Raw genomic sequence first — 26,015 nt, 5'->3', positions numbered from 1 at the left:
GCATCTGACTGCCCAAACTTTGGACAAACACTTGGTCTTATTTCCTGCCCTCTTCTGCCAACCAAGACTTTTGGCGATAGACCCGAGAACGATATATCTTGCACTCCAGCTGTTTCTGCTGGTGCGTAGTTTCTGGTAATCCTGCTCTTTGCAAAAGGGTTCTTTTTCTTTGCAAAGATCTAGTGGCTCAGTTAGTTCAGACCATGTTGTGAAATTGAGCTCTGCTCCTTCGGCTATTATTATTATTTATCATTTATACCTCGCTCATCCGGCTGGATTTTCCCAGCCACTCTGGGCAGCTCCCAACAGAATTACCTGTAAAAGCACAATTAGAAGTACTTCGCCCCTCTTTTTTGCACCCCTCTTAGATTTTCCAGGGACACGGATGGCGCTGTGGTCTAAACCACAGAGCCTAGGGCTTGCCGATCAGAAGGTCGGCGGTTCGAATCCCCGCAACGGGGTGAGCTCCTGTTGCTCGGTCCCTGCTCCTGCCAACCTAGCAGTTCGAAAGCATGACAAAGTGCAAGTAGATAAATAGGTACCACTCTGGTGGGAAGGTAAACGGCATTTCCGTGTGCTGCTCTGGTTCGCCAGAAGCGGCTTAGTCATGCTGGCCACATGACCCGGAAGCTGTACGCCGGCTCCCTCGGCCAATAAAGCGAGATGAGCGCCGCAGCCCCAGAGTCGTCTGCGACTGGACCTAACGGTCAGGGTTCCCTTTAGATTTTCCAAGTCATGAGGCTGCCGTGATAGGAGAAGCCACAACTCTTAGGGTCTAGACAAGGGATGGGTGCTATGCCTCAGTCAGGGGTCTCCTCATCAGAGGAGGACCAGGAGCCCCTGACCTTACACCAATCTCTGGGTAATGTTGTATCTGGAGCGAGGTACCAGGATCCTTCAGTGAAGTTGAGTCCAGCCTCTGACATTGAGGTTCTAAGCCCAAGCAAAAGGCAGTATCCTAAACACCATCCAACCTGACAACATCCCCTTCCCTCACAAAACCTGGACTGAAAAGAGCTCCATTCACTAAGTTGCTGATCATTTTAAGCCATCACTGCAGCTTAGCCAATCAGTGATAGGCGCATCATTGCCACATATGTAATAGAATATAGACTAATAAATCTGAGCAGCATTTCTGTTGCGTGTGACTAGCCCTTTCTATTAATACTTTTCATGAGATGGAATTACTAGGAAGTTTCTAATAATAAATGTGAAAATGTTCCATTATTAAATCACTTCTGTCGCCATGGTTGATCAGACTAACATTTGTGATGCCCCCGCCCGGGCGACTCGCAACAGAATATTAAAAGCACAATAAAACGTCAAACATTAAAAACTTTCCTAAACAGGGCTGCCTTCAGGTGTCTCCTAAAAGTCAGATAGTTGTTTATTTCCTTGACATCTGATGGGAGAGCGTTCCACAGGGCGGGTGCCACCACCGAGAAGACCCTCTGCCTGGTTCCCTGTAACCTCACTTTTTGTAGGGAAGGAACTGCCAAAAGGCCCACAGAGCTGGATGTCAGTGTCTGGGCAGAATGATGGGGGTGGAGACGCTCCTTCAGGTATACTGGGCCGAGGCCGTTTAGGGCTTTCAAGGTCAGCACCAACACTTTTAATTGTGCTCAGAAACGTAAAGAGTTAAAGTACCCCTGACAGTTAGGTCCAGCCGCGAACAACTCTGGTGTTGTGGCACTCATCTCGCTTTACTGGCCGAAGGAGCCTACGTTTGTCCGCAGACAGTTTTTCTGGGTCAAATGGCCAGCATGACTAAGCCACTTCTGGCGAAACCAGAAATTTTGCTCAGTGAATAAGTAAATTTAGCTCAGTGAATAAGTGTCAACGAGAATGGGGAGCAGGTCGTGCTAACCTTGAACCATTATGAGAGTATTTAAAATATGGCAAGGATTCTTGGACAGCAGACTGGTTGGCAAAGCTTCTTCCTCCCTTCCAGGCCTGCAGATTCCTTTTGCTTTTATTGGGGCTGGTCATTTATTGGATCCCATCTCATTCCCTTAGTACTGCCTGTCCGGACACCCAACGCTGCCATGCAACGTCCTCAAGTTCAAATCGACCACCATTATGCTCGACTGTGGGCTGGATATGACCTCGACGCTCAACTTCCTGCCCCTGCCTTTGGTCCAGAGGTAAGTCCCGAGGCTCCTTGCACGCTCTCCGGTTCTGCTTTCCACTTCGTTAGCTAGATTTCGGGGAGGGAGAAGTTTTTAGGGGGTGAGGCCATTCTTTCTGGGAGGAAAGCCCAGAGCTGACTTGCCTGGGAAAGGAGGTTTTTTTTTCTTTTTCAAATGAGCACGCAGCATCGCCCGATAGCATAAATAGACTTAGTCCACTTAAAAATTCCCTTTATCAAAATAACGTCCTTTGGCTCAGTAGATGGAAAACGGTTTATGGATTTATCGATTCGGTTTTCCAGATAATTTATTCTAAGCTTCAGTAAAGTATTGCGGCAGGGGCTCAGCGCAAGTGAGGTCACGGATCTGTCATCTTTTCTGGCTTCTTCAGGCAAGGAGAGATAAATGGGAGGCAGGAGGAAAGTGCAAGCTGGCCAGGCATATATCTCCCCCTCCCAGACACACACACACACAGCAGCCCACCCCACAAATTAAAAAGCAGATATGTTACAGGATCTTCAACATAATCAGAAAAGGATGTGGGTCTCCCAATGGGTGCACTGAGAAGTCCTTGCCACAGCTCAAACGAAGCAACTGAGATGGCTGTCACGGGACGGCAAGAGGGCAGAGGTGCTTCTGGCATCACATTTCTCTGCCTTATTCTCTGCTCTCTGGCTTGAGAGCAGTACATGTGAAAAGGATCTAGGAGTCTTGGTTGACCACAAACTTGACATGAGCCAACAGTGTGACGCGGCAGCTAAAAAAGCCAATGCAATTCTGGGCTGCATCAATAGGAGTATAGCATCTAGATCAAGGGAAGTTATAGTGCCACTGTATTCTGCTCTGGTCAGACCTCACCTGGAGTACTGTGTCCAGTTCTGGGCACCACAGTTCAAGAAGGACACTGACAAACTGGAACGTGTCCAGAGGAGGGCAACCAAAATGGTCAAAGGCCTGGAAACGATGCCTTATGAGGAATGGCTAAGGGAGCTGGGCATGTTTAGCCTGGAGAAGAGGAGGTTAAGGGGTGATATGATAGCCATGTTCAAATATATCAAAGGATGTCACATAGAGGAGGGAGAAAGGTTGTTTTCTGCTGCTCCAGAGAAGCGGACACGGAGCAATGGATCCAAACTACAAGAAAGAAGATTCCACCTAAACATTAGGAAGAACTTCCTGACAGTAAGAGCTGTTCGACAGTGGGATTTGCTGCCAAGGAGTGTGGTGGAGTCTCCTTCTTTGGAGGTCTTTAAGCAGAGGCTTGACAACCATATGTCAGGAGTGCTCTGATGGTGGTTCCTGCTTGGCAGGGGGTTGGACTCGATGACCCTTGTGGTCTCTTCCAACTCTATGATTCTATGATCTCTGCTCCCAGGTTGGAGCTAGTTTGCAAGGAGAGTCTCCCTTGATTAGGCACCGGCTGGCAAAGGGGCTGACTGCTGCCCAGTCTACCAGGGGGTTGGGATGCAACACTTGCCCCGTCACGGGCAGCGGCAACCCATGTTACGCCTCCGGACTACATGGGCCGTTGGCCTGATCCAACAGAGCTCTTCTTACGTGCTAAGCATGTCCCTTCAGACCATGCTTGCCCTGACCTTCGTACTGTACAAGCAGATTGCTCCCACGTGAGAGCTGCCTGTACAGATTCCTAGCTTCCTTTTTGTGATTGTAAGTTGTTTTAAACTGTTTTAAACTGTAACCTATGGGGACGCAGGTGGCGCTGTGGATTAAACCACAGAGCCTAGGACTTGCCGATCAGAAGGTCGGCGGTTCGAATCCCCGCGATGGGGTGAGCTCCCCTTGCTCGGCTCCAGCTCCTGCCCACTTAGCAGTTCAAAAGCACGTCAAAGTGCAAGTAGATAAATAGGTACCAATGGTTTTTGTGTTGCTGGTTTTTGTGTTGAATATATCCTAGACAGTTATTTATAGACCTAAAGCCATTTGTACATATTACCATGCAACCAGTCCATCCAGAATGTAGGCACCCTAGATATAGAAAGGAGCAAACCAGTGATATTTTAGAGAGCAGGCTAGCAGGCAGGGCCCATGACTTACATCAGGGGTCAGCAAACTTTTTCAGCAGGGGGCCGGTCCACTGTCCCTCAGAGCTTGTGGAAGGCCGGACTAATTTTGGGGGGCGGGCAGGAATGAATGAATTCCTATGCCCCACAAACAACCCAGAGATGCATTTTAAATAAAAGCACACATTCTACTCATGTAGAAACACACTGATTCCCGGATCATCTGCGGGCCAGATTTAGAAGGCGATTGAGTCATATCTGGCCCCCGGGCTGGTGGCGCTGTGGGTTAAACCACAGAGCCTAGGACTTGCTGATCAGAAAGCCGGCAGTTCAAATCCCCGCGACACGTTGAGCTCCTGTTGCTCGGTCCCTGCTCCTGCCCACCTAGCAGTTCAAAAGCACGTCGAAGTGCAAGTAGATCAATAGGTACCGCTCCGGCGGGAAGGTAAACGGCCAGAAGCGGCTTAGTCCTGCTGGCCACATGACCCGGAAGCTGTACGCTGGCTCCCTCGGCCAATAAAGCGAGATGAGCGCCGCAACCCCAGAGTCGGCCACAACTTTACCTAATGGTCAGCGCTCCCTTTACCTAACTGTAACCTGCCCTTAGACCTTAGGGTAAAGGGTGGGTGATTAATAATAACAGATAATAGTAATTAATACAAATAATAATTAATAGTAGTAGATGAGATCGCACCACCACCAGAACTAATATTCCAAGGAACGTGGCTTTACGTTCGTAAGCAGCCTGTATGTGGTTCTGGGAAGCAGGTTGAACAATCGAAACTTCTCCTCCTGTAACAGAATCCGACTGCAGAGATGCTGAAATCCGGTCGCAGGGAGGCTGTTAACCTTTCCTGTCTGGAGGAGCGTCACATTTGCTTGTTTTATTTATGTGTCGTGTCGAGCTATTTAGGATTAATCAATCACTTCATTACACTGTCAGGAGCCCGTCGGCGAGAGTTGCTTTATTTGGGAGGCTTCTGGGAAGAGAGCCTCAATATCGCGGGAGACGTTGATCGTCCCCCCCCCCTCCCACTCCCCTCTTGCATATTGCATCATCGAAAGGGAACATCTTGTGCTTATCGGGGAGGAGCGTAAAGTTCCCGGGCAAGCAGCTCACCTCTTCATCGTCTCTCTTTAAAGAGTACAGTGGGGGGGGGGAGTATTTGCCCGTTCGCCCCCTGACAAAGAAATGACCGGTCCATAATTTTAATGGTAGGTTTACTGTAGCTGTGAGAGACAGAATAATAACAGGAAAACAGGAGCTGAAGGTTCGAGTAGCTGCACATCAGCCTTGAAATCTTACTGACTTGGAGAGGATCTGCAAAGAGGAGTGGGACAAAATACCGTATTTTTTGCTCTATAAGACTCACTTTTCCCCTCCTAAAAAGTAAGGGGAAATGTGTGTGCGTCTTATGGAGCGAATGCAGGCTGTGCAGCTATCCCAGAAGCCAGAACAGGAAGAGGGATTCCTGCTTTCGCTGTGCAGCGATCCTTCTTGCTGTTCTGGCTTCTGAGATTCAGAATATTTTTTTTCTTGTTTTCCTCCTCCAAAAACTAGGTGCGCCTTGTGGTCTGGTGCGTCTTATAGAGCGAAAAATACGGTACCTCCTGAGATGTGTGCAAACCTGGTGGCCACCTACCAGAAACATCTGACCTCTGTAATTGCCAACAAGGGTTTTGCCACCAAGTACTAAGTCACATTTTGCAAAGGGATCGAACACTTATTTCACTCATTATGCTGCACACCAATCTCTGACTTTTGTCTTCTGGGTTTCTGGGGGGTTTTCCTGTTGTTATTCTGTCTCTCACAGTTACTATAAACCTACCATTAAAATTATGGACTGGTCATTTCTTCGTTGGAGAGCAAACGGGCAAATTTAGCAGGGGATCAAATAACTTCCCCCCCTCACTGTATGTGTTTATTCCAGGTATGAGGAAACCTGTGTGTCCCCCCCCCCCCAGATGTTGCTGGTACCCCTTTTCTGCCACAAAGACTCGTGGTATCCTGGCATGGTGGCTGTGATGGAGGAGTTAGTCTCAATGGTACAGAGCCTTGCTCTGCTCCTTCTCAACTCCTTGCATAGATCATAGAGTTAGAAGAGAACCTTGAGGTCATTTAGTACAACCCCTTTTGATGCAGGAATCTCAGCTATTTTTTTAGATAACTTTTTATTCAAGATTAAAACAAAACATATTATCCAGAAATATATCATCCTTATTCCCCCCCCCCATTTTTCCTCCCTCCCCCTCCCTCCCCCCACAGAACCCACCCACCCCCGACTTCCCTCAGTTCCAGTCTTTGGTTTCTCTAAGAATGCTGTTTTCTGCATGTTACACAGTTGTGTAGATCCTCAAACTATTTAGCTAATTATTATTAGTAAAAAAATTGTGAATGTTTATTCAAAACCTGCCAGGGAGTCCAGTTCGCTTTGTTGCGTCTTCAAATATATTGTAAAGGTTTCCCATTCATCTTTAAAGACACAGTTATCCTTGTCCTGTAGCTTGTATGTCCGTTTTGCCAGTTCTGAATAGTCCATCAATTTTTCTTGCCATGATTCTTTAGTTGGGGTTTCTTCAGTCTTCCATCCTTGTGCTATTAAAACTCTCGCGGCCGTTGTCGCATACATCTTCATGGATGCAGGCATCTCAGCTAAAGCATCCATGGCAGATGGCCACCCAACCTCTGCTTAAAAACCTCCACAGAAGGAGAGTCCACAACCTAGAATCATAGAATCATAGAGTTGGAAGAGACCACAAGGGCCATCGAGTCCAACCCCCTGCCAAGCAGGAAACACCATCAGAGCACTCCTGACATATGGTTGTCAAGCCTCTGCTTAAAGACCTCCAAAGAAGGAGACTCCACCACACTCCTTGGCAGCAAATTCCACTGTCGAACAGCTCCTACTGTCAGGAAGTTCTTCCTAATGTTTAGGTGGAATCTTCTTTCTTGTAGTTTGGATCCATTGCTCCGTGTCCGCTTCTCTGGAGCAGCAGAAAACAACCTTTCTCCCTCCTCTATGTGGAGACCCAAGGGAGTCTCCCAAGGGAGACCCTCCACTGCCAAACAACTCTTGCCGTCAGAAAGTTCTTCCTGATGTTTAGTTGGAATCTCCTTTCTCGCAACTTGAAACATGTCCAACTGCACTCAGTTTCCCTTTACCTCTGCATCACGAAACCCTGGAGGCCATGATCGCCTTCCTCCCACGCTTCCCAGTAGGAACCTCTTTGAGATCTATGGATGAAAGGTGGAATACAAATTTAATAAATTATAGCTTCAGGTAGGTAGCCTTGTTGGTCTGACGCAGTCGAAATAAAAGTTAAAAAATTGTCCAGTAGCACCTTATAGACCAGGCTACCTCAACCTTGGCCCTCCAGATGTTTTGAGACTACAGTTCCCATCATCCCTGACCACTGGTCCTGCTCGCTAGGGATCATGGGAGTTGTAGGCCAAAAGATCTGGAGGGCTGAGGTTGAGGAAGCCTGTTATAGACCAACTAAGTTTGTTCTGGTGTTTCTGCAGAAGTGTGCATGCACACAAAGGTTTTGCCAGAACAAACTTAGTTGGTCTATAAGGTGCTACTGGACAATTTTTTATTTTTTTCATTTTTATCAATAAATTATAATACTAGTAGGAATGGAGCTGAAAGGTTAGACTACTGCAATGTGTTGCATGGAGGGGCTGCCCTTGAAAACTGTTTGGAAGCTGTTGGCTTCCCAGGATTTAAAATTTAATCCATTAATGGTAAGGCCCAGGAAGTATTAAAGCTTAGTCGTGGCTCTGTCTGGGGCTCAATATTTTCAATTTTTTAAATCATTTTTTATGATCTGGCTGGGTCTAGTATGAGTTGCAGCCCGAAACATCTAGAGGGCACTACATGGAGAAAGGTGAAATAATAATAATAATAATAATAATAATAATAATAATAATAATTATTTATTATTTATACCCCACCCATCTGGCTGAGTTTCCCCAGCCACTCTGGGCGGCTCCCAATCAAGTGTTAAAAACAATACAGCGTTAAATATTAAAAACTTCCCTAAATAGGGCTGCCTTCAGATGTCTTTTAAAGATAGGATAGCTGCTTATTTCCTTCACATCTGAAGGGAGAACGTTCCACAGTGTGGGTGCCACCACCGAGAAGGCCCTCTTCCTGGTTCCCTGTAACTTCACTTCTCGCAGGGAGGGAACCGCCAGAAGGCCCTCGGCGCTGGATCTCAGTGTCTGGGCTGAATGATGGGGGTGGAGACGCTTATTCAGGTATACAGGACCGAGGTCATTTAGGGCTTTAAAGGTCAGCACCAACACTTTGAATTGTGCTCGGAAACGTACTGGGAGCCAATGCAGATCTCTCAGAACTGGTGTTATGTGGTCTTGGTGGCCGCCCCCAGTCACCAGTCTAGTTGCTGCATTCTGGATTAATTGCAGTTTCCGGGTCACCTTCAAAGGTAGCCCCACACAGAGCGCGTTGCAGTAGACTGAGCTGTGCTATGTTTGTGAAATGTACGTGGAGCATCAATAACTTAATTTTTTATTATTATTATTTTAAATTTTTATACTGCCCTATACCTGGAGGTCATATTATGTCGTTCTCCGAAAATGGGTGCTGATTTTGTCATAAAACCCATTAACACAGCTTTTTTTTTCTTTTCTTTTCCTGTAGTCCAAGGCTATCCAAGCTCCCTGGTTGGATCTTAAAAGATGGGAGCACTTTTCTAGACAAGGTAATGTACAACTGGGATTGGGTTTTTCAGCGAGCCTGGCTAATTAGCCAGCACCGTTGAGCTTGGACAAACTCTGATTTAACTGGGGAGAAAAGCAAGAGCGTTGCCAAAAGCAATTGCATTTCCAGGCCAAATCCTTTGAGTCCTGCTCTTTATGATTCTTAGCCCCGTCTTTTACAAAATTATTAATAAAATATTATTATTTACAAAAAAGAATATTTTTTTGCAAAAAGAATACTGTGGTACCTTGGTTCTCAAACTTAATCCATTCCGGAAGTCCTTTCCAAAACCAAAGCGTTCCAGAACCAAGGTGCACTTTCCCATAGAAAGTAATGCAAAATGGATTAATCTGTTTCCGACTTTTAAAAACAACCCCTAAAACAGCAATTTAACATGAATTTTACTATCTAACGAGACCATTGATCCATAAAATGAAAGCAATACATTCTACTGCAGTCACACAATCAATCAGTAGCTGATCTGGGTTCCACACAGTCACAAAAACAAACAAAAAAAGAGCCGAAAAACAAAAATGCAAAATAAATAGTGAAAACAGACAGATCTCAGCATAACACTCAAAACGGAAGTGTGGCACTCAAATCGGAAGCGTAACACTCAAAACGGAGCACGTTTGGCTTCCAACAAAAATTCGCAAACCAGAACACTTACTTCCATGTTTGCAGTGTTTGGGTTCCAAGTTGTTTGGGTACCAAGACGTTTGAGAACCAAGGTGTCACTGTACAGTCCCTTGAAATGTCTCCTCGCCCCTTATGCTTTTCCTCGGACTCTGTTGGAGACAGAGGGAATGCACAAGTCGCGGCGTATGTTGAATCCCTGAACATTGCAAGAAGCCCCGTCAGCCGCATGGGTACAATGAGTTCCACAATCGTATCGGAAGCCTCTCGGAGGTGCTGCCTGTAGTGTGCACCTTTAATTATGAATCCTGCTGCGCTTCTTATATTGACCGTTGCGTTTGCTTAGAATGACAAATGAATTGACCAGTTCTCCGCACAGCCGGGAGTCTGAGGTCAAAGGTGGGTGCTTTGTCATGTAAGGAGGAAGGCCCTTGTTTTTAAGACTGGAGGAGGCATTGAAATTCACCCAGTCTACCCATAATTCACCTTTTAACATAACTGGATGAGGTTAAGTGCCTCCTGCCATTTGAAGTAATTGCTCGTTTGTTAGAACTTGCCAAAATTGCTAGAATTTCTTAAGAGCTGAAGTCAGGGGGACACACTGTAGCGGGAGTAGAAGGTAATGCACTGTTTGGTAAACATGCAACCTTTAACTTTGGGGGGAGCTCCCCCCCAAAAAAAAACCCTTTCCCCCGTGTAGAGAACTGTACAGCAGCATAGTGCAAGCATCATTTGATTGCTGAGAGACATCGCTGCCTTCGTTGTCTAAGCAGCCATTGCTCCAATCTCATCTCAGACCTATTTGCATGCGCAGCAACCAACTTGTCGGACGGAGCAAAGGGAGAAAGACTAATTTAACAGGCCTGGGAGAATATTAATGTGGATGTCTGGAGGGTTTCCATCTCCAGACACGACGGAGTGAAAGTACAGAATGTGGGGAAGGAAGGAAGTGCCCAGGGAAAGATAGGTTTGGTGGAGATTTCCGAGAGAGGACAGGGCCGGCCCTGATTTTCGGCAGACACTGAGCAAGATCTGCAGCAGATTCCCAACCCTGCCTGCCTCCTATGCCAGGCCTGAGGAGCATGTCAGGATTGGCAGGTGCCCATCCATTCAGCTACAGCCCTTTGTAATAGCCGGATGTTTGGATGCAGCTTGCGAGCTGTTTGGTCATCGCGGCCTGTAAGCGCCGGAAGTTGAAGCCCAGAGTGTGGTCCTCTGCTGCCCTCGCTGTCTCCTAGCCTCAAATTTCTTCCTTTTCAGCTGAGGGTCTTCTCTCTTCTCCTCCCCTCCCATTTCCCAGGAGCTGAAAGACTGTGCTGGCCGGGCGTTTGTGGATTCCGTCCCAGAGTTCTGCTTGCCGGAGGTGAGTCTTCGCAGGATCCTGGGTGCCAAACCGTGACCACCCGACTTTTGGTCCCCAGCTGGAACCATCAAGGGGTTCTCGAACCTGCTGCTACCCTCTGTTGATTTCAAAGAGGCTTGCAGGGGTCGGAGGAGCCATCCTCCTCGCTTTGGAGAATTTCACGGGAGGCTCTTATTGAAATAGTGCCCATTGCTAGACGACTTTCCGATCCATTTCTCAAGCCACTTACGGCTCCTGTTGCAATTTAAGGGAAAGCGGAACTGCAAACGATGGCTGTTTTTTGAACATTTATTTCGCTGCGGGCCCCTTAAGGGAGAAACAGCAGCTTACTGAGTGTGCAAAATAATAGCACTCAGCGCTTTATATAGTGCTTTCCAGAAAGGAGCATTACATATATTATCTCGGGGATTGTCACAAACAACCCTGTAAGGTGGACTAAAGTTGTTTTTTTGTCTGTGCTGCTGATTTGCCCAGTGGCGTAGCGTGGGGGGTGCAGGGGGGGCCGGCCGCACCGGGTGCAACATCTGGGGGGGGGGGGCGGGCGCACTCACACTCGCAGCTCTCTGCCCCTACCTGGCTCACTCACTCTCTCTCACTGCAGTGCTGGCTGTGCGAATCCGATCCGAGCCGCCGGGTCGCCTCCCACTGTGGAGGGGAGGGTGCCAGGCGTGCGGTGCGGTGTGGAGAGAGAGCGAGGGACTGCCTGGGGGAGGGACAGTGCAGCGGGGGGGGGGGGCGCAAATTACTTGCCTTGCCCCGGGTGCTGACAACCCACGCTACGCCACTGGATTTGCCTTAGGCTGAAAGAGAGAACGGCTTTCCCAAAACCTGCTGGTGTTCCAGCTCCCCACCTGGCCAATATATATATATATAATTTGGACACTTGAATGCACCTCATTCCTCAGAAGGAAATCATTTTGGACCTTTTTTTGTATCAGCCAAGCCTTCTCAACAGGGAGGTTTGGCATTCAGACACCCTCCATTTCCATGAACTGATAGCTGCCTGTGTGGGCCGGTGGGGGTGGGGGGGTCTCTCTTCCTGTCTCCCCGTCCTTATCTTCTTTGCTTGGGCAGTGTAATCTACTATTTGCCTCATTTATCTGTCTCAGAAATTCCACCAGCTGGTTGAGCATGAGGCTCATAATCTCAGGGCTGTGGGTTCGAATCCCAATTTGGGCAAAAGGTTCCTGCATTGCAGGGAATTGGACTACAGTGGTATCTCAGGTTAAGTACTTAATTGGTTCCGGAAGTCTGTTCTTAACCTGAAGCATTCTTAAGCTGAAGTGGACTTTCCCATTGAAAGTAATGGAAAGCGAATTGATCCATTCCAGACGGTGAAAAACACCCCCTAAAACAGCAATTTAACACGAATTTTACTGTTTCACGAGACCATTGATCCATAAAATGAAGGCAATAATCAATGTACTGTACTATAAAATAAATAAGACAGTCTTTTAGATGAAAAAAATTAACATTTATAACTTTTCTTACGTCTACTCGCTGTTTGGAGGGGGCTCAGGGTCCTCTTCCACAATAGGCTTGGCTCCCGGCATTCGGGGAGGCCTCAGAGAGCTCCTGCCGCTGGAGCCCAGTCATGAAGCCTCTGCAGGCCCCGTGGACATTGGGGCTTGGCTCCCGGCATTCGCGGAGCCCTCAGACAGCTCCGCAGGCACAGCTGATGTCCGGGTTTGCCTCCAGGCAGCAGCGAGACCTCCGAGAGCTCGGACAACTTACTTCCGGGTTACAATCGTTCGTAACCCGAAAAAACGTAAGTTGAAGCATTCGTAACCCGAGGTACCACTGTACAGATTCTTACCCATCCAGGGGACAGCTCTGCCTGCTGTCTTCCTCCCTCTCAGTTCTCAGGGTTGCTCTTGCAGGACTCAGCAGGGGCGAGGAAGATGGAGGCAAACCCAGAATCAGCTGGCTCTGCCTCCCAGTGTCTCTAGCGCCACCTACTGTTAGTCTCCTTGCATTCCGCCCTACCAGTCCCACTGGGCACCAGACACCCCAGAGAGCATGGAGAAGTCCCCAGATCTCAATCCACTACACCAGCGCTTTAAGATCAACAGATGTGTCGGGGAGAGACGTTTCTCTGCTTGAGACGCAGAGAAGCAGACTTTCCCGAGCAAATGGGACCAAAGGTTTCCTGAGAACGTAAGGAGAGCCTGCAGGATCAGGCCAGTGGCCCACCTAGACCAGCATCCTGTTCTCACAGTGGGCAGCGAGATCAGGGCCGGATTTAGGTTTGATGAGGCCCTAAGCTGCTGAAGGTAATGGCGCCCTTTATATCTCCAGCTGTCCTTTGTCAACAACAAATTGTCGCTGTTTTTTGTGTTGAATATATGCTATATGGCAATTTATGGGTATCTAAAACCATTTGCACATAACAAATAGGAGCCTACACAACACAAAACACTGTTGCTGTTGTAGGTTTTTTTTATTTGTTTTTCATCTTATATTTTGGAAATGTATATCCAGTTTTTCCCCCTTTAAATTTTGTGGGGACCCCCAAGAGAGTGGGGCCCTAAGCTATATCTGCTTTAGTTTATACGTAAATCAGGTACAGTGGTGCACCGCAAGACGAATGCCTCACAAGACGGAAAACCCGCAAGACGAAAGGGTTTTCCGTCTGCAGAGGCGCTTCGCAAGACGAATTTCCCTATGGGCTTGCTTCGCAAGACGAAAAATGACGAAAAAATTTGAATTTATTTTTTTTTGCTCCAAAACTCCTTATTCTGAATCGCTAAGCTGCTAAAAGCATTTTAGCAGCAAAACCACTAATCCCCCACCCCTAAAAAAGCCGTTTTTAGCCCTTAAAGTGCCAATAGCGCTAATAGCGCTACTCCGTCAATGGGCTTGCTTCGCCAGACGAAAAAACCGCAAGACGAAAAGACTCGCGGAACGGATTCTTTTCGTCTTGCGAGGCACCACTGTACTAAACGAGATGCCCCTATTGGGAGCCCACATAGCAGCTCTCTCCTTGTCTCCGACAGGAGAGGGGAAAACTCATCCATCAGGCTTAGCAGCCGCGGAGGGCCTTATCCTCTGTGAATCTGCCTAATCCTCCTTTCAAGCCCACCTCTGTTGGTGGCCTGGCCTCCCTGACTCTGAATTCTACAGCTGGAAGGGACCCAAAGGCTCATCTTGTCAGCCCCGCGATCTCAGAGGTACATCTACGGCATGCAGAAAGTCCCTGAATTCCTCTCCAGCCAAAATGAACTTCCTGGCAGGGCAGGGGAAGGACAGAGATCTCAGGGAATGCAAGTGGGACGCTGCAACAAAATGTTGCCGTTTGGAGTGGACCTGTTCGCTCTTCCAGTCAGTGAGCCATGCCATGCCCTCCTCTGTGATGCGTTCTGCAGGAGCTTGAGGCTGCCAGGGGGAGCCAGGCAATGTCCCACCCAGCAAAACCCAGGGTGCTTTTAAGGTCCTGGGAGAGCTCCCAGTGTCTTGCTGTAGGCCCCACAAATAACCCAGAGATGCATTTTAAATAAAAGCACACATTCTACTCATGTAAAAACGCCAGGCAGGCCCCACAAATAACCCAGAGATGCATTTTAAATAAAAGCACACATTCTACTCATGTAAAAGCACCAGGCAGGCCCCACAAATAACCCAGAGGTGCATTTTAAATAAAAGCACACATTCTGCTCATGTAAAAACACCAGGCAGGCCCCACAAATAACCCAGAGATGCATTTTAAATAAAAGCACACATTCTTCTCATGTAAAAACACCAGGCAGGCCCCACAAATAACCCAGAGATGCATTTTAAATAAAAGCACACATTCTACTCATGTAAAAACGCCAGGCAGGCCCCACAAATAACCCAGAGGTGCATTTTAAATAAAAGGACACATTCTTCTCATGTAAAAACACCAGGCAGGCCCCACAAATAACCCAGAGATGCATTTTAAATAAAAGCACACATTCTTCTCATGTAAAAACACCAGGCAGGCCCCACAAATAACCCAGAGGTGCATTTTAAATAAAAGGACACATTCTGCTCATGTAAAAACACCAGGCAGGCCCCACAAATAACCCAGAGGTGCATTTTAAATAAAAGCACACATTCCACTCATGTAAAAACACACTGATTCCTGGACCGTTCGTGGGCTGGATTTAGAAGGCTGGATCCGGCCCCCGGGCCTTAGTTTGCCTACCCATGGACAAGATGATCCATTGCAGCTCTGCAATTCTATGATTCCATTGCCCAGTCTCTGGGTTGTGGGTTACGGCAGATGCTCTTATTGCATTCCACCTCCCCCCCCAGTTTTCCATTTTCTTTGGACTGAATGCCTCTCTTCTTCCCCCCCCCCCACCTCCCCTAAAAAAGCAAAAGAACCACCAGGTCTTAAGTTAGCCGCCGTGAGACTTTCTTTTTTTGAGCAGACACGTTGACCCATTTCTCGGCTGTTACCTTCGAATCGATGGGGAGATAATTTTTCCACTTGACGACTATTGAATCCCATTAGCTGCTCCATAATAACTGAGTTAGAGGTTTAAGTTTCTGGTAAGTTTTCCAGACCAACATAATCGGGGGTTATAGCCTTACCAGTAAATATTTCCAATTACAGTTCTTGTTACGGGGATGCAAAAAATCATTTTGTCTCCTCCTCCGACCTTGGCTGATCCTACCTACCTATTCCTCTGCCTGGAAAACAGTCTGGAGAGGACAGGTTTAGTTCCACCCCAAATGTGACAATTATAACCTGGCTGTTGTAAGTCAAACTTGCAAATTTGAGAGTCTAGGCCATCCTTGAGGCCTCAGGCCTTGCCTTCCAGCTGCTTCCCACCTCCCCTTCTAAAAGTTTGCCTCCTCTCAGCTTTTCATCTCAGAAATCTTGGCCCCTTGGATAGAATCACAGAATTGTCAAGTTGGAAGGGTCATCTAGCCCAACCCCTTGAAATGCAGGAATATTTTGCCCAACGTGGGACTCAAACCCACAACCCGGAGAGTAAGGGTCTCACGATCTACTTGCTATGGGCCCCTGGGTGGACCCCAGGGTCAAACAGGCCCAAGAAGGAGGGAAACCACTCAATAGGGCCAAAGGAGCGGAAACGAGAGTGAGACGTAGCCTGAGGAAATCTGGAGAAAAGGGAAAAGTCAGGTCAGAAGCAGAGTATTGCTGGGCCCTCACTACACCCTGAGCAGTGTGGTGGTCAGAGTACTGGACTAAGACCTGGGAGACCAGGGTTCGAACCCTAACACCGGAAATCCAATGATGCTGAATTTTGGAAGGTTCAGGACAGGTAAAAGGAAGCATTTCTTCACACAATGCCATAGTTAAACTGTGGAACTCCATGCCACAAGAGGCAGTAATGGCCACCAACTTGGATGGCTTTAAAAGAGGATTGGATCAATTCATGGAGGAGGAGAGGGCTATCGATCGCCACCAGCCTGGATGGCAACGCTCTGCCTTCGTAGTAGCAGCAGCGCTTCTGGGTACCAGATGCTGCAAACCACAGGAGGGCAAGAGTTGCTCTTGGGTTCGAATCCTCCTTGCGGGTTTTGCACAGGCACCCGGTTGGCCACAGCGGAAGCAGGATGCTGGGCCCGATAGCCTCCTCTTCCATTCTGAGGGAGGGAGAAGACTTTTTTAGGAGGCTGCGTTTCCCAACAGTGCCTTACTGTGGCGATCACATAGGGTCCCCGGACGTTTAACGGTCTATTGATCCCTGTGCCACCACTGTGCTCGCTTCCCCGCTGCCACCAACCCATTAAAAGGTAAAGGACCCCTGACCATTAAGTCCAGTCGTGACTGACTCTGGGGTTGCGGCGCTCATCTCGCTTTATTGGCTGAGGGAGCCGGCGTACAGCTTCTTGGTCATGTGACCAGCAGGACTAAGCCGCTTCTGGCGAACCAGAGCAGCGCACGGAAACGCCGTTTACCTTCCCACCGGAGCGGTACCTATTTATCTACTTGCACTTTGACGTGCTTTCGAACTGCTAAGTGGGCAGGAGCAGGGACCGAGCAACGGGAGCTCACCCCGTCGTGGGGATTCGAACCGCCGACCTTCTGATCGGCAAGTCCTAGGCTCCGTGGTTTAACCCACAGCGCATCCCTAACTCTCGGGTAAAACACTGAGTTAAAAGTGAACAACAAAAAAAAAGTTTATTTTACAAACATTAACATGTTTATGGTTTCTCAGATAATATTCCTGTCGGTATCTTAACTTTAGTTTCTTTACCGGCCTATACCTTCTGACTGATTATCTCAACTGATGGACTGACTACTCTTAACCAGTTCTCTCCCTCTCTCACACCAGACTGGCCCAATCCACAGACTTCTCTTCTCTGTCTCGTCTAATTCCAGACTGTCTCTCAACCCCCCGAACTCTAACTCTCCCAAAAACCTCTGTGCTTAAACCTTATGCACAGTTAATTCTGCCCCTTGGGCTCCCATTGATTAGTCATTTCACAATTATTTAACCCTTTCCTTATGAACCCAGTATAATGTCACACAGCTAGGAGACCACACTTACGCTCTCTGTTTTCAGATGGAGCTGATTGACCTGTCGACGGTGGACGTCATCCTGATCTCAAACTACCACTGCATGATGGCCTTGCCCTACATTACGGAGCACACCGGGTTCACCGGAACCGTCTACGCCACCGAGCCGACGGTTCAAATTGGCAGGTGAGGAGAAAAAAGCCTCGTTTTATCTCCTCGCCTTCGGGGGAAGATGTAGAGGACGACACGGGGAAGAGGAGCGTTGCCTCTCTAATGTTCTTGAGAGGCTTTTAAGACGCGGCTGAGAGCGAGCCAAGTTCTTCTTCGCGGCTTTAAGTGTGTGCACTGCATTCTTGACTTCTTCCCAAATGTTGTGAGTCAGTTTGGGCTCCTCTGTTTGGCAGGCCTGGGCAGAGCGATTAAATGGTGCTAGACGGTGCTGCGCTCACAGAAAACCTCTGCCGCTGCTTCCGTGGTGGGCAGCACAGTGTGGTGTAGTGGTTAAGAGCGGTAGTCTCGTAATCTGGTGAACCAGGTTCGCTTCCCTGCTCCTCCACATGCAGCTGCTTTCTGACCTTGGGCTAGTCCCACTTCTCTGAAGTCTCTCAGCCCCACTCACCTCACAGAGTGTTTGTTGTGGGGGAGGAAGGGAAAGGAGAATGTTAGCCGCTTTGAGACTCCTTCGGGTAGTAATAAAGTGGGATATCAAATCCAAACTCTTCTACTCTTTGTCACATGCCAGGGACACACTCCTCTGTTTTGCAAGTTGCTAAATGCAGAATCACAGGATTGCAGAATTGGAAGGAGCCCTGGGTGTGCTGGGCCTGGGGGTAACCCGAGCAACGCGGTCCAGGTCCGGTCCCAAATCCAAGGGTTCCGTGAGAAGTCAGTCTGACAGGGCCGAGGCAGGAAACCAGGCAAGGTCAGGCACAGAATCACAGGCAGGTTCTGGTAAACAGCAATGTTGCTCCCGCAACCTGGGGCAGGGTCCGACAGCCTTTTATCTCTGTAGGGTAACGGCTGGTCCTGATCCCCCGGTGACTCACCTCCCTGTCTCACCCGAAGGCGAGCACTCCTCCTGCAAGTACTCAGATCTCTCCTTCTCTCAGACCTCAGTCTCTGCATCTCGGAAGACGTCGGTGGGTGACTAGACCCAGGGCCACCTCAGCCTCTCCTGACCCAACCAGTAGTGGAGCAGCTGTAAGTGATGGCCCAGCGAAGGCAACGAGGTCATCCCCGCATCTGGAGCCAGGGCAGGCTCAGGCCCCTGACTCGGCCCAGCTGGTGTTTGCTGCAGGGGAACCTGTGCAGACTGGGGCTCTTCAGGATCAGGCCCCAGACTTGGTTCAGATGCCGCCTGAGGCAGAGGATCCAGTGCGGACTGAGACTCCTCTGGCTCCGAGTCTGATCCCGAGTCCCAGGCCATCACACTGGGGATCATCTAGTCTAACCCCCTGCAAGAGGCAGGAGTACGCAGCTGTCCCTTATGGGAATCGAACCTGCAACTTTAGTGTTATCAGCACCATGCTCAAACTGACTCAGCTATCCAGAAGGATAAGGCGTTGGATTGAATGGGAAGGCTTAGGTTATACCTCTTCCAGCTGTAGCTCTTCAACCTGGTGGGGAAAACAGACCACCTCCCCGCTTGTAGAAATCTAGTGTGTCAGGAAAGAAGGGTTGAGCATTACCTCCCAGACCTGCTTGGAATTTTTAATACTGGGGAGCAAACAGACATGAAAGTGCTCACTCACTACAATCTGGCCCTGATAAGCCAGTGTGAGAGCCAGTGTGGTGTAGTGGTTAAGAGCAGTGGACTCGTAATCTGGTGAACCGGGTTCACTTCCCCGCTCCTCCACATGCAGCTGCCGGGTGACCTTGGGCCAGTCACACTTCTCTGAAGTCTCTCAGCCCCACTCACCTCACAGAGCGTTTGTTGTGGGGGAGGAAGGGAAAAGGAGAACGTTAATCCCTTTGAGATTCCTTCGGGTAGTGATAAAGCGGAATATCAAATCCAAACTCTTCTACTCTTGTTCCTCTACAAGTGAAACCCACAACAAAAAAAATGCAGTATGTGAAACCTGCCCACCTCCAGGGTACTCTGGGTTTTATGGAATTTGTACTTAAGACAGTCATATTTATTCATTTTGTCTACTCTGAGTAGGAATAGCATTGGTTGCAGGGTTCAGTTAGCATTCTGTGACCACCCTCCATTGTTTTGGGACTTCTTCCCCCAACCTTAAGGGTGTTTCCCCCCTAAATATTTTTTATACCTCTGCCTGTCATAGGGTCCCACCGAGGCAGCTGATGCCTGTCGCTTGAGTCACCTGGCTTGAGAGGAGTACATGTGAAAGGGATCTAGGAGTCTTGGTTGACCACAAACTTGACATGAGCCAACAGTGTGACGCGGCAGCTAAAAAAGCCAATGCAATTCTGGGCTGCATCAATAGGAGTATAGCATCTAGATCAAGGGAAGTAATAGTGCCACTGTATTCTGCTCTGGTCAGACCTCACCTGGAGTACTGTGGCCAGTTCTGGGCACCGCAGTTCAAGAAGGACACTGACAAACTGGAACGTGTCCAGAGGAGGGCAACCAAAATGGTCAAAGGCCTGGAAACGATGCCTTACGAGGAACGGCTAAGGGAGCTGGGCATGTTTAGCCTGGAGAAGAGGAGGTTAAAAGGTGATATGATAGCCATGTTCAAATATATAAAAGGATGTCACATAGAGGAGGGAGAAAGGTTGTTTTCTGCTGCTCCAGAGAAGCGGACACGGAGCAATGGATCCAAACTACAAGAAAGAAGATTCCACCTAAACATGAGGAAGAACTTCCTGACAGTAAGAGCTGTTTGACAGTGGAATTTGCTGCCAAGGAGTGTGGTGGAGTCTCCTTCTTTGGAGGTCTTTAAGCAGAGGCTTGACAACCATATGTCAGGAGTGCTCTGATGGTGTTTCCTGCTTGGCAGGGGGTTGGACTCGATGGCCCTTGTGGCCTCTTCCAACTCTATGATCCTATGATTCTATGAGTCTGGATATCTTGGCTACATAAGGGGGCCTGCCTCATAGAATCATAGAATTCTATGATCCTTACCCCTGACTTTTGGAAATGGGGAGAGCAGTTCCGGTGTGCCATCAAAGCCTTTTCTTGCTGCTGCTGCTGCTGTTGCTGTCAGGAGCTCATCCTACTCTCAAGTAGGACCCTGGCAGAGACACATGCCCGACTGGCATGTTCTCTCCCTGCTGGTCTTTCGTCCGGGAGCTTCCAAAGCTTTCTTCTGCTCGAACATCACAGCGACCGATGCCAACAGACATCGGCACACTTAGGGATCCACAGAATGTTCGCAGTTTGCATAACAGACGTCAGCGACTCAGCATTTTGGCTAATCTACTTTATTTACATATAAACACACACGGAGCACTGCAGCATGGCTCCCTCTCTCTCTAGCATCTGACCGGAGCAGGAATTCTAACAGTTGCTCCTCTCTGCAGGCTTCTGATGGAGGAGCTGGTCAACTTCATTGAGCGGGTGCCCAAGGCTCAGTCTGCCTCCATGTGGAAGAATAAGGAAGTGCAAAGGTAAGGATGGACACTCCCACTCTGCAGGGCACCTCCCTTGGGAACGGGGTGTGTGTGTCCAGGGTGGCACTCCCCCTCTGGTTTGGTTTTTCTCCCTGCTGCTCAGCTGCTCAATCCTCAGAGCTGCTTGCGTCAGTCAGAACAGCATTTCCCAAACATTTTGGGGGCCATTTGCCCCATTGGTTCCATAATCTCATCCCCAGTGCCCCTCTAATGGTAAAGGGACCCCTGACCATTAGGTCCAGTCGTGGCCGACTCTGGGGTTGTGGCGCTCATCTCGCTTTACTGGCCGAGGGAGCCGGCACACAGCTTCCGGGTTATGTGGCCAACATGACTAAGCCGCTTCTGGCGAACCAGAGCGGAGCACGGAAACACTGTTTACCTTCCCCGCCAGAGCGGTACCTACTGATCTACTTGCACTTTGACGTGCTTTTGAACTGCTAGGTTGGCAGGAGCAGGGACCGAGCAACGGGAGCTCACCCCGTCGCAGGGATTCGAACCGCCGACCTTCTGATCGGCCACCCTATAAAAAGCATTATTATTATTAGTATGAATAATTACTTTACTTTTTATACCGCTCTTCATCCGTAGATCTCGGGGCTGTTCACAGCATAAAAACACAGTGGTTTGCACGACCCACTAAGGAAGATAATAGCACAATAAAATTCGAAACAGGGAGGATTCATTGCACATTTATTCAAAATCCAATTGGAACCATTCAGTTTAATTAACTAATTCAGCAGAATTGATGGACTCAGCCCAATGATGCCAGCTTTCCAAAGTTTGGAAGTCATTTACACCCTCCTGCTGCCCCCTTGCTTCTTAGGATGTCCCCCCCCCCGGTAATCCCCCCCTCTAGGCGGGGGAGGGGGAGAACCACCAACTTTGGGAACCACTGACTTAGAACAACAAAATCAACAATACCTCAGGGACCGCAGAACCTCAGGGACCACCTCTCTCCATATGAACCTACCCGGACCCTGCAATCATCCCCTAAGGTCCTTCTTCATTTGCCTGCTCCATGTGAGGCCCAGAGGGTGGCAACACGAGAACGGGGCCTTATCTGCAGTGGCTTCCCGTCTGTGGGGTGCTCGCCCCAGGGAGGCTCGCCTAGCACCTTCATTATACGCCTTTAGCTGCCAGGTGAAACCATTCCTCTTCAACCAGGTTGACATTTTGCTGTGTTTTTAAATATTTTGTTGGGAGCCGCCCGGAGTGGCTGGGGCAACTCAGTCGTATGGACGGCACATGAATAGCAACATTATTATTGTTAATAATATTGGGCTGGTTGACATCCGATGCCCTCTTAAATGTGCTGTGGAAGTGGGTGGGGATTGCTGGGTTGCCTTTGTTCTTATTTTTATTACGTATTTTGTGTGTGGCTTAGGGCTCTCGTATCTACGGGACTGCCTCTCCTGGTATGCCCTGCAGAGGACCTTAAGGTCCAGGAATAATCATAGTTTAGAGGTCCCGGCCCCTAAGGAAGTCAGACTATCCTCTACCAGGGCCAGGGCCTTCTCAGTGATGGCTACCACCTGGTGGAATGCTCTGTCCCATGAGACCAAGGCCCTGCAGGATTTAACCTCCTTCCGCAGGGCTTGTAAGGCAGAGCTATTCCACCTGGCCTTTAATCTGAATTCAGCCTGATCTTCTATTTCCCTTCCCTTCCCTTCCCGTCCCCTTTTATGAAGATCACCCGCTCTGAGACCCCACAGCTAATTCTCCCCTAGCCTCCTCGCTGGCCCAAGTAGGACCAATTCAGCCAGCTAGCCCTAGTGACTATCTAATGCTTATTGGATGGCTTTCCCCCAAATTGATTTTTGAACTTTGAATTTTATTGTTATTCATGCTTTTATACTGTATTTTATGCTGCTTCTATGTTGTATTACAATTAGTTTGTTGTTAGCCACCCTGAGCCTGGTTTTTGAACCGGGAAGGGCAGGGTATGAATAAAAATGTATTATTATTATTATTATTATTATTATTATTATTATTATTATTATATCATTTTCTGTTGTGAACCGCCCAGAGATCTACTGCTATAGGGCGGCATGCAGATTAAATAAAAAAAAAACCAATAATACAATAATGGAAAAAATATCACAACAAAACAGCAGAGTGGACAAAAGCCCAAGCTTTTGAATACTGATGAACAGATAGCTCTTAGAGGCCTGGGAGGACCTGAGCACAATGGGACTCTCCCCAGCGCATGGCGCATGGCACCAGTGCCTTTGAAACAGAGCATGGCCAGCGAATCTGTGAATCCATGAAGATTTTGAGCATCTGCGTTTGGTGCTGTCAGGTCGGGTCCTTGATGTCAGCCCCGAGTCTGGCTGGCTGGGCCCAAATCTGTGCCTCTTTCCTAGGGGTGGTGAGATAGCGGCTTTTGAAAACAGGGGGCACCCCCAAGCGAGCGCAATGTTAAGCAATGTTAAGCATTATTTTGAGTCACCCGTGAGCCTCGTTTTCACTGCAGCCTGGAGCGTTCCTTGTGTTTATATCACTTTGCAGCTCAGACACTTCCAGCCCCGATTGGGTTGTGTGCGACTGAGCCGCTCCCTTTCTTGTAGGAAACGCCGGCGCCTTTTAAACGGAAAGCTCTGCAAGGAATATACTTAGTGCATCAGGGCAGCTGATGGTTTTTACCCCATTACTGTCTGCAATCTAATGGCTGGCAACTCTGAACCGCACTGAGTTGTGGCACTGGGGTGGCTGACACCGTATTTCCCCTTTCATTCCTCCGCCTCAAACAGCGGCACCTTCTGGATGAGTGCCATGGAGTTGGGGTGCTTTGCGGGGAGGGCGACAGAGGGGGTGCCCTCCCTTTATCAATGTTTCTAAGCATGGTTCTATGCAGGGGTCAGCAAACGTTTTCAGCAGGGGGCCGGTCCACTGTCCCTCAGACCTTCCGGGGGGGCCGGATTATATTTGAGGGGGGATATGAACAAATTCCTATGCCCCACAAATAACCCAGAGATGCATTTTAAGTAAAAGCACACATTCTACTCATGTAAAAACGCCAGGCAGGCCCACAAATAACCCAGAGATGCATTTTAAATAAAAGGCCACATTCTATTCATGTAAAAACACACTGATTCCTGAACCGCCCATGGGCCAGATTGAGAAGGTGATTGGGCCGGATCCGGCCACCGGGCCTTAGTTTGCCTACCCATGGTTTTATGGAGATCTCTCTTATTTTAATGAAAGTGTGTCTTAGAAATTTGCAATAACTTGGAGAAAACAGGCTGGCTGTTGGGTTTCCTATGGCATTCCATCCAAAGAGGACATGTTATTTTATTATTTTTACATTCATGTTCCACCTTGTCCTCTAAGGAGCTCAGTATGATTCTCCCCCTCCCTTATTTAATCTCCTACAACAACCCTTCAAGGGAGGTTAGGCTGAGAGGCAGTGATTGGCCCAAGGTCACCCAGTGAACTTCGTGGCTGAGCGAAGATTTGAACCCAGGTCTCTCCCAGGTCCAATTTGACACTCTAACCACCCCCCCACACACTGGCTCTCTTCTGTTGTCATCTGTAGAAATTACAGGTTTTGTGCGCTAGGTGAACCTGGAGACATTGGCAGGAGCAATCCTCCACACTTGCTTCAGTCTCCTAAAAATTATGGAGGGGGAGGTCAGTGGCCCAACCGATTCCCCAGTAAATCAGCTCCTTTCAAACAAATGGATCGACAGAAGTTGACCGGTTTTCACAAATCATCGGAAATGGGTTGGAATGAGCTTTTGATTTAGCATCTGTTTAATATACAAAGTAAGAACCCAATTCTTCTTCCCCTCGCTGGCAGCTCTCGCTGCCTGCCTGCCTGGGCTCCTCGTACTGTAAGAGATTTATGGCAAAAGAGACGGCCATCCTTTTTATGTGCCTTGACGCTGCCATTCTCGGATCTCGCTCTCCGGCTTCCTTTGCGGAGAAAGGGGGGAAGTCTGCAACAATGGCGGCTTTTCCAAGGAATGAAAGGTTTTAATACTTGTGTCAAAGTTTCTGTTTGAAAAAACAGCTTCCTCCCCTTCCTTTCGCCTTCTGAGTACCGTATTTTTTGCTCTATAACTCACTTTTTCCCTCCTAAAAAGTAAGGGGAAATGTGTGTGCGTCTTATGGAGCGAATGCAGGCTGCACAGCTATCCCAGAAGCCAGAACAGCAAGAGGGATCGCTGCTTTCGCTGCGCAGTGATCCCTCTTGCTGTTCTGGCTTCTGAGATTCAGAATATTTTTTCCCTTGTTTTCCTCCTCCAAAAACTAGGTGCGTCTTGTGGTCTGGTGCGTCTTATAGAGCGAAAAATACAGTAATTACTCGCACAGAGCACAATCTGCTCATGTTTTCTGAATCTCCCAGCACATTTCTGGCATTGGCATTGGATATGCATATTGCAAATTGATTTCTCTTCATTAAACTACGGAACTCCCTCTCGCAGGAAGGAGTTGTGATTTCTAAAACTCAGCATGAGTTTCTCAAAAATAAGGCATGCCAGACCATTCTGATTTCTTTTTTTCTTTTTTGATGGAATTACAAACTTGGTGGATCAGGGGAATGCTGTGGACATAGTGTATCTTGATTTCGTGATATTTTCACGAGGAAGCTGGTAAAATGTGGGTTGAACGAGGTGACTGTTAGGTGGATTTGTAGCTGGTTGACTGACCAAACCCAAAGAGTACTTGTTATGTACTGAGTTGAATAGGATCCAAAATGCAGCAGTCTGATTGGTCCTAGAACAATAGGATTCAGAATGCAGCAGTCTGATTGGTCCTAGAACAATGCAGCAGTATGATTCAAGTGAATCCACAACCTGATTGGCTTACAGGAGAATTCCAGAATTAGCCAATCGTGTGCAGCCCATTGTGTAAATAATGTATATAAAGCAGATACTGTGGGGAAACAATTCATTCCTCCTCACCACTATGAGCTGAATAAAGAGCATGAAATCCAGTCTAGACTCTGAGTATATTTCAGTACTCATTAATGGTTCCTCGTAACAAGTGGGGTGCCGCAGGGTTCTGTTCTGGGCCCATTGTTGTTCAACGTCTTTATAAATGACTTTAATAAAGGAATTGAGGGGATACTCATCCAATTTGCAGATGACACCAAACTAGGAGGGG

At 48.3% G+C, this 26,015-nt stretch overlaps 1 protein-coding gene across 1 annotated transcript in view; it reads left to right on the top strand.

The window, feature by feature from the left end:
- Positions 1-26,015, top strand: part of INTS9 (integrator complex subunit 9) — a 74,009-nt gene that overhangs the window by 4,534 nt on the left and 43,460 nt on the right. The window contains exons 2-6 of the mRNA XM_083432620.1: positions 2,017-2,144; positions 8,815-8,875; positions 10,811-10,873; positions 17,377-17,516; positions 20,817-20,903. Of these exons, the coding sequence (XP_083288746.1) occupies positions 2,017-2,144; positions 8,815-8,875; positions 10,811-10,873; positions 17,377-17,516; positions 20,817-20,903 (479 nt within the window). The remainder of the gene's footprint in view (positions 1-2,016; positions 2,145-8,814; positions 8,876-10,810; positions 10,874-17,376; positions 17,517-20,816; positions 20,904-26,015) is intronic.

Source organism: Podarcis tiliguerta (genome assembly GCF_965153285.1).
Source record: "Podarcis tiliguerta genome assembly, chromosome: 3".
In the NCBI taxonomy this organism is placed as follows: Eukaryota; Metazoa; Chordata; class Lepidosauria; order Squamata; family Lacertidae; genus Podarcis; species Podarcis tiliguerta.
This window is presented reverse-complemented; position numbering and strand designations above follow the sequence as displayed.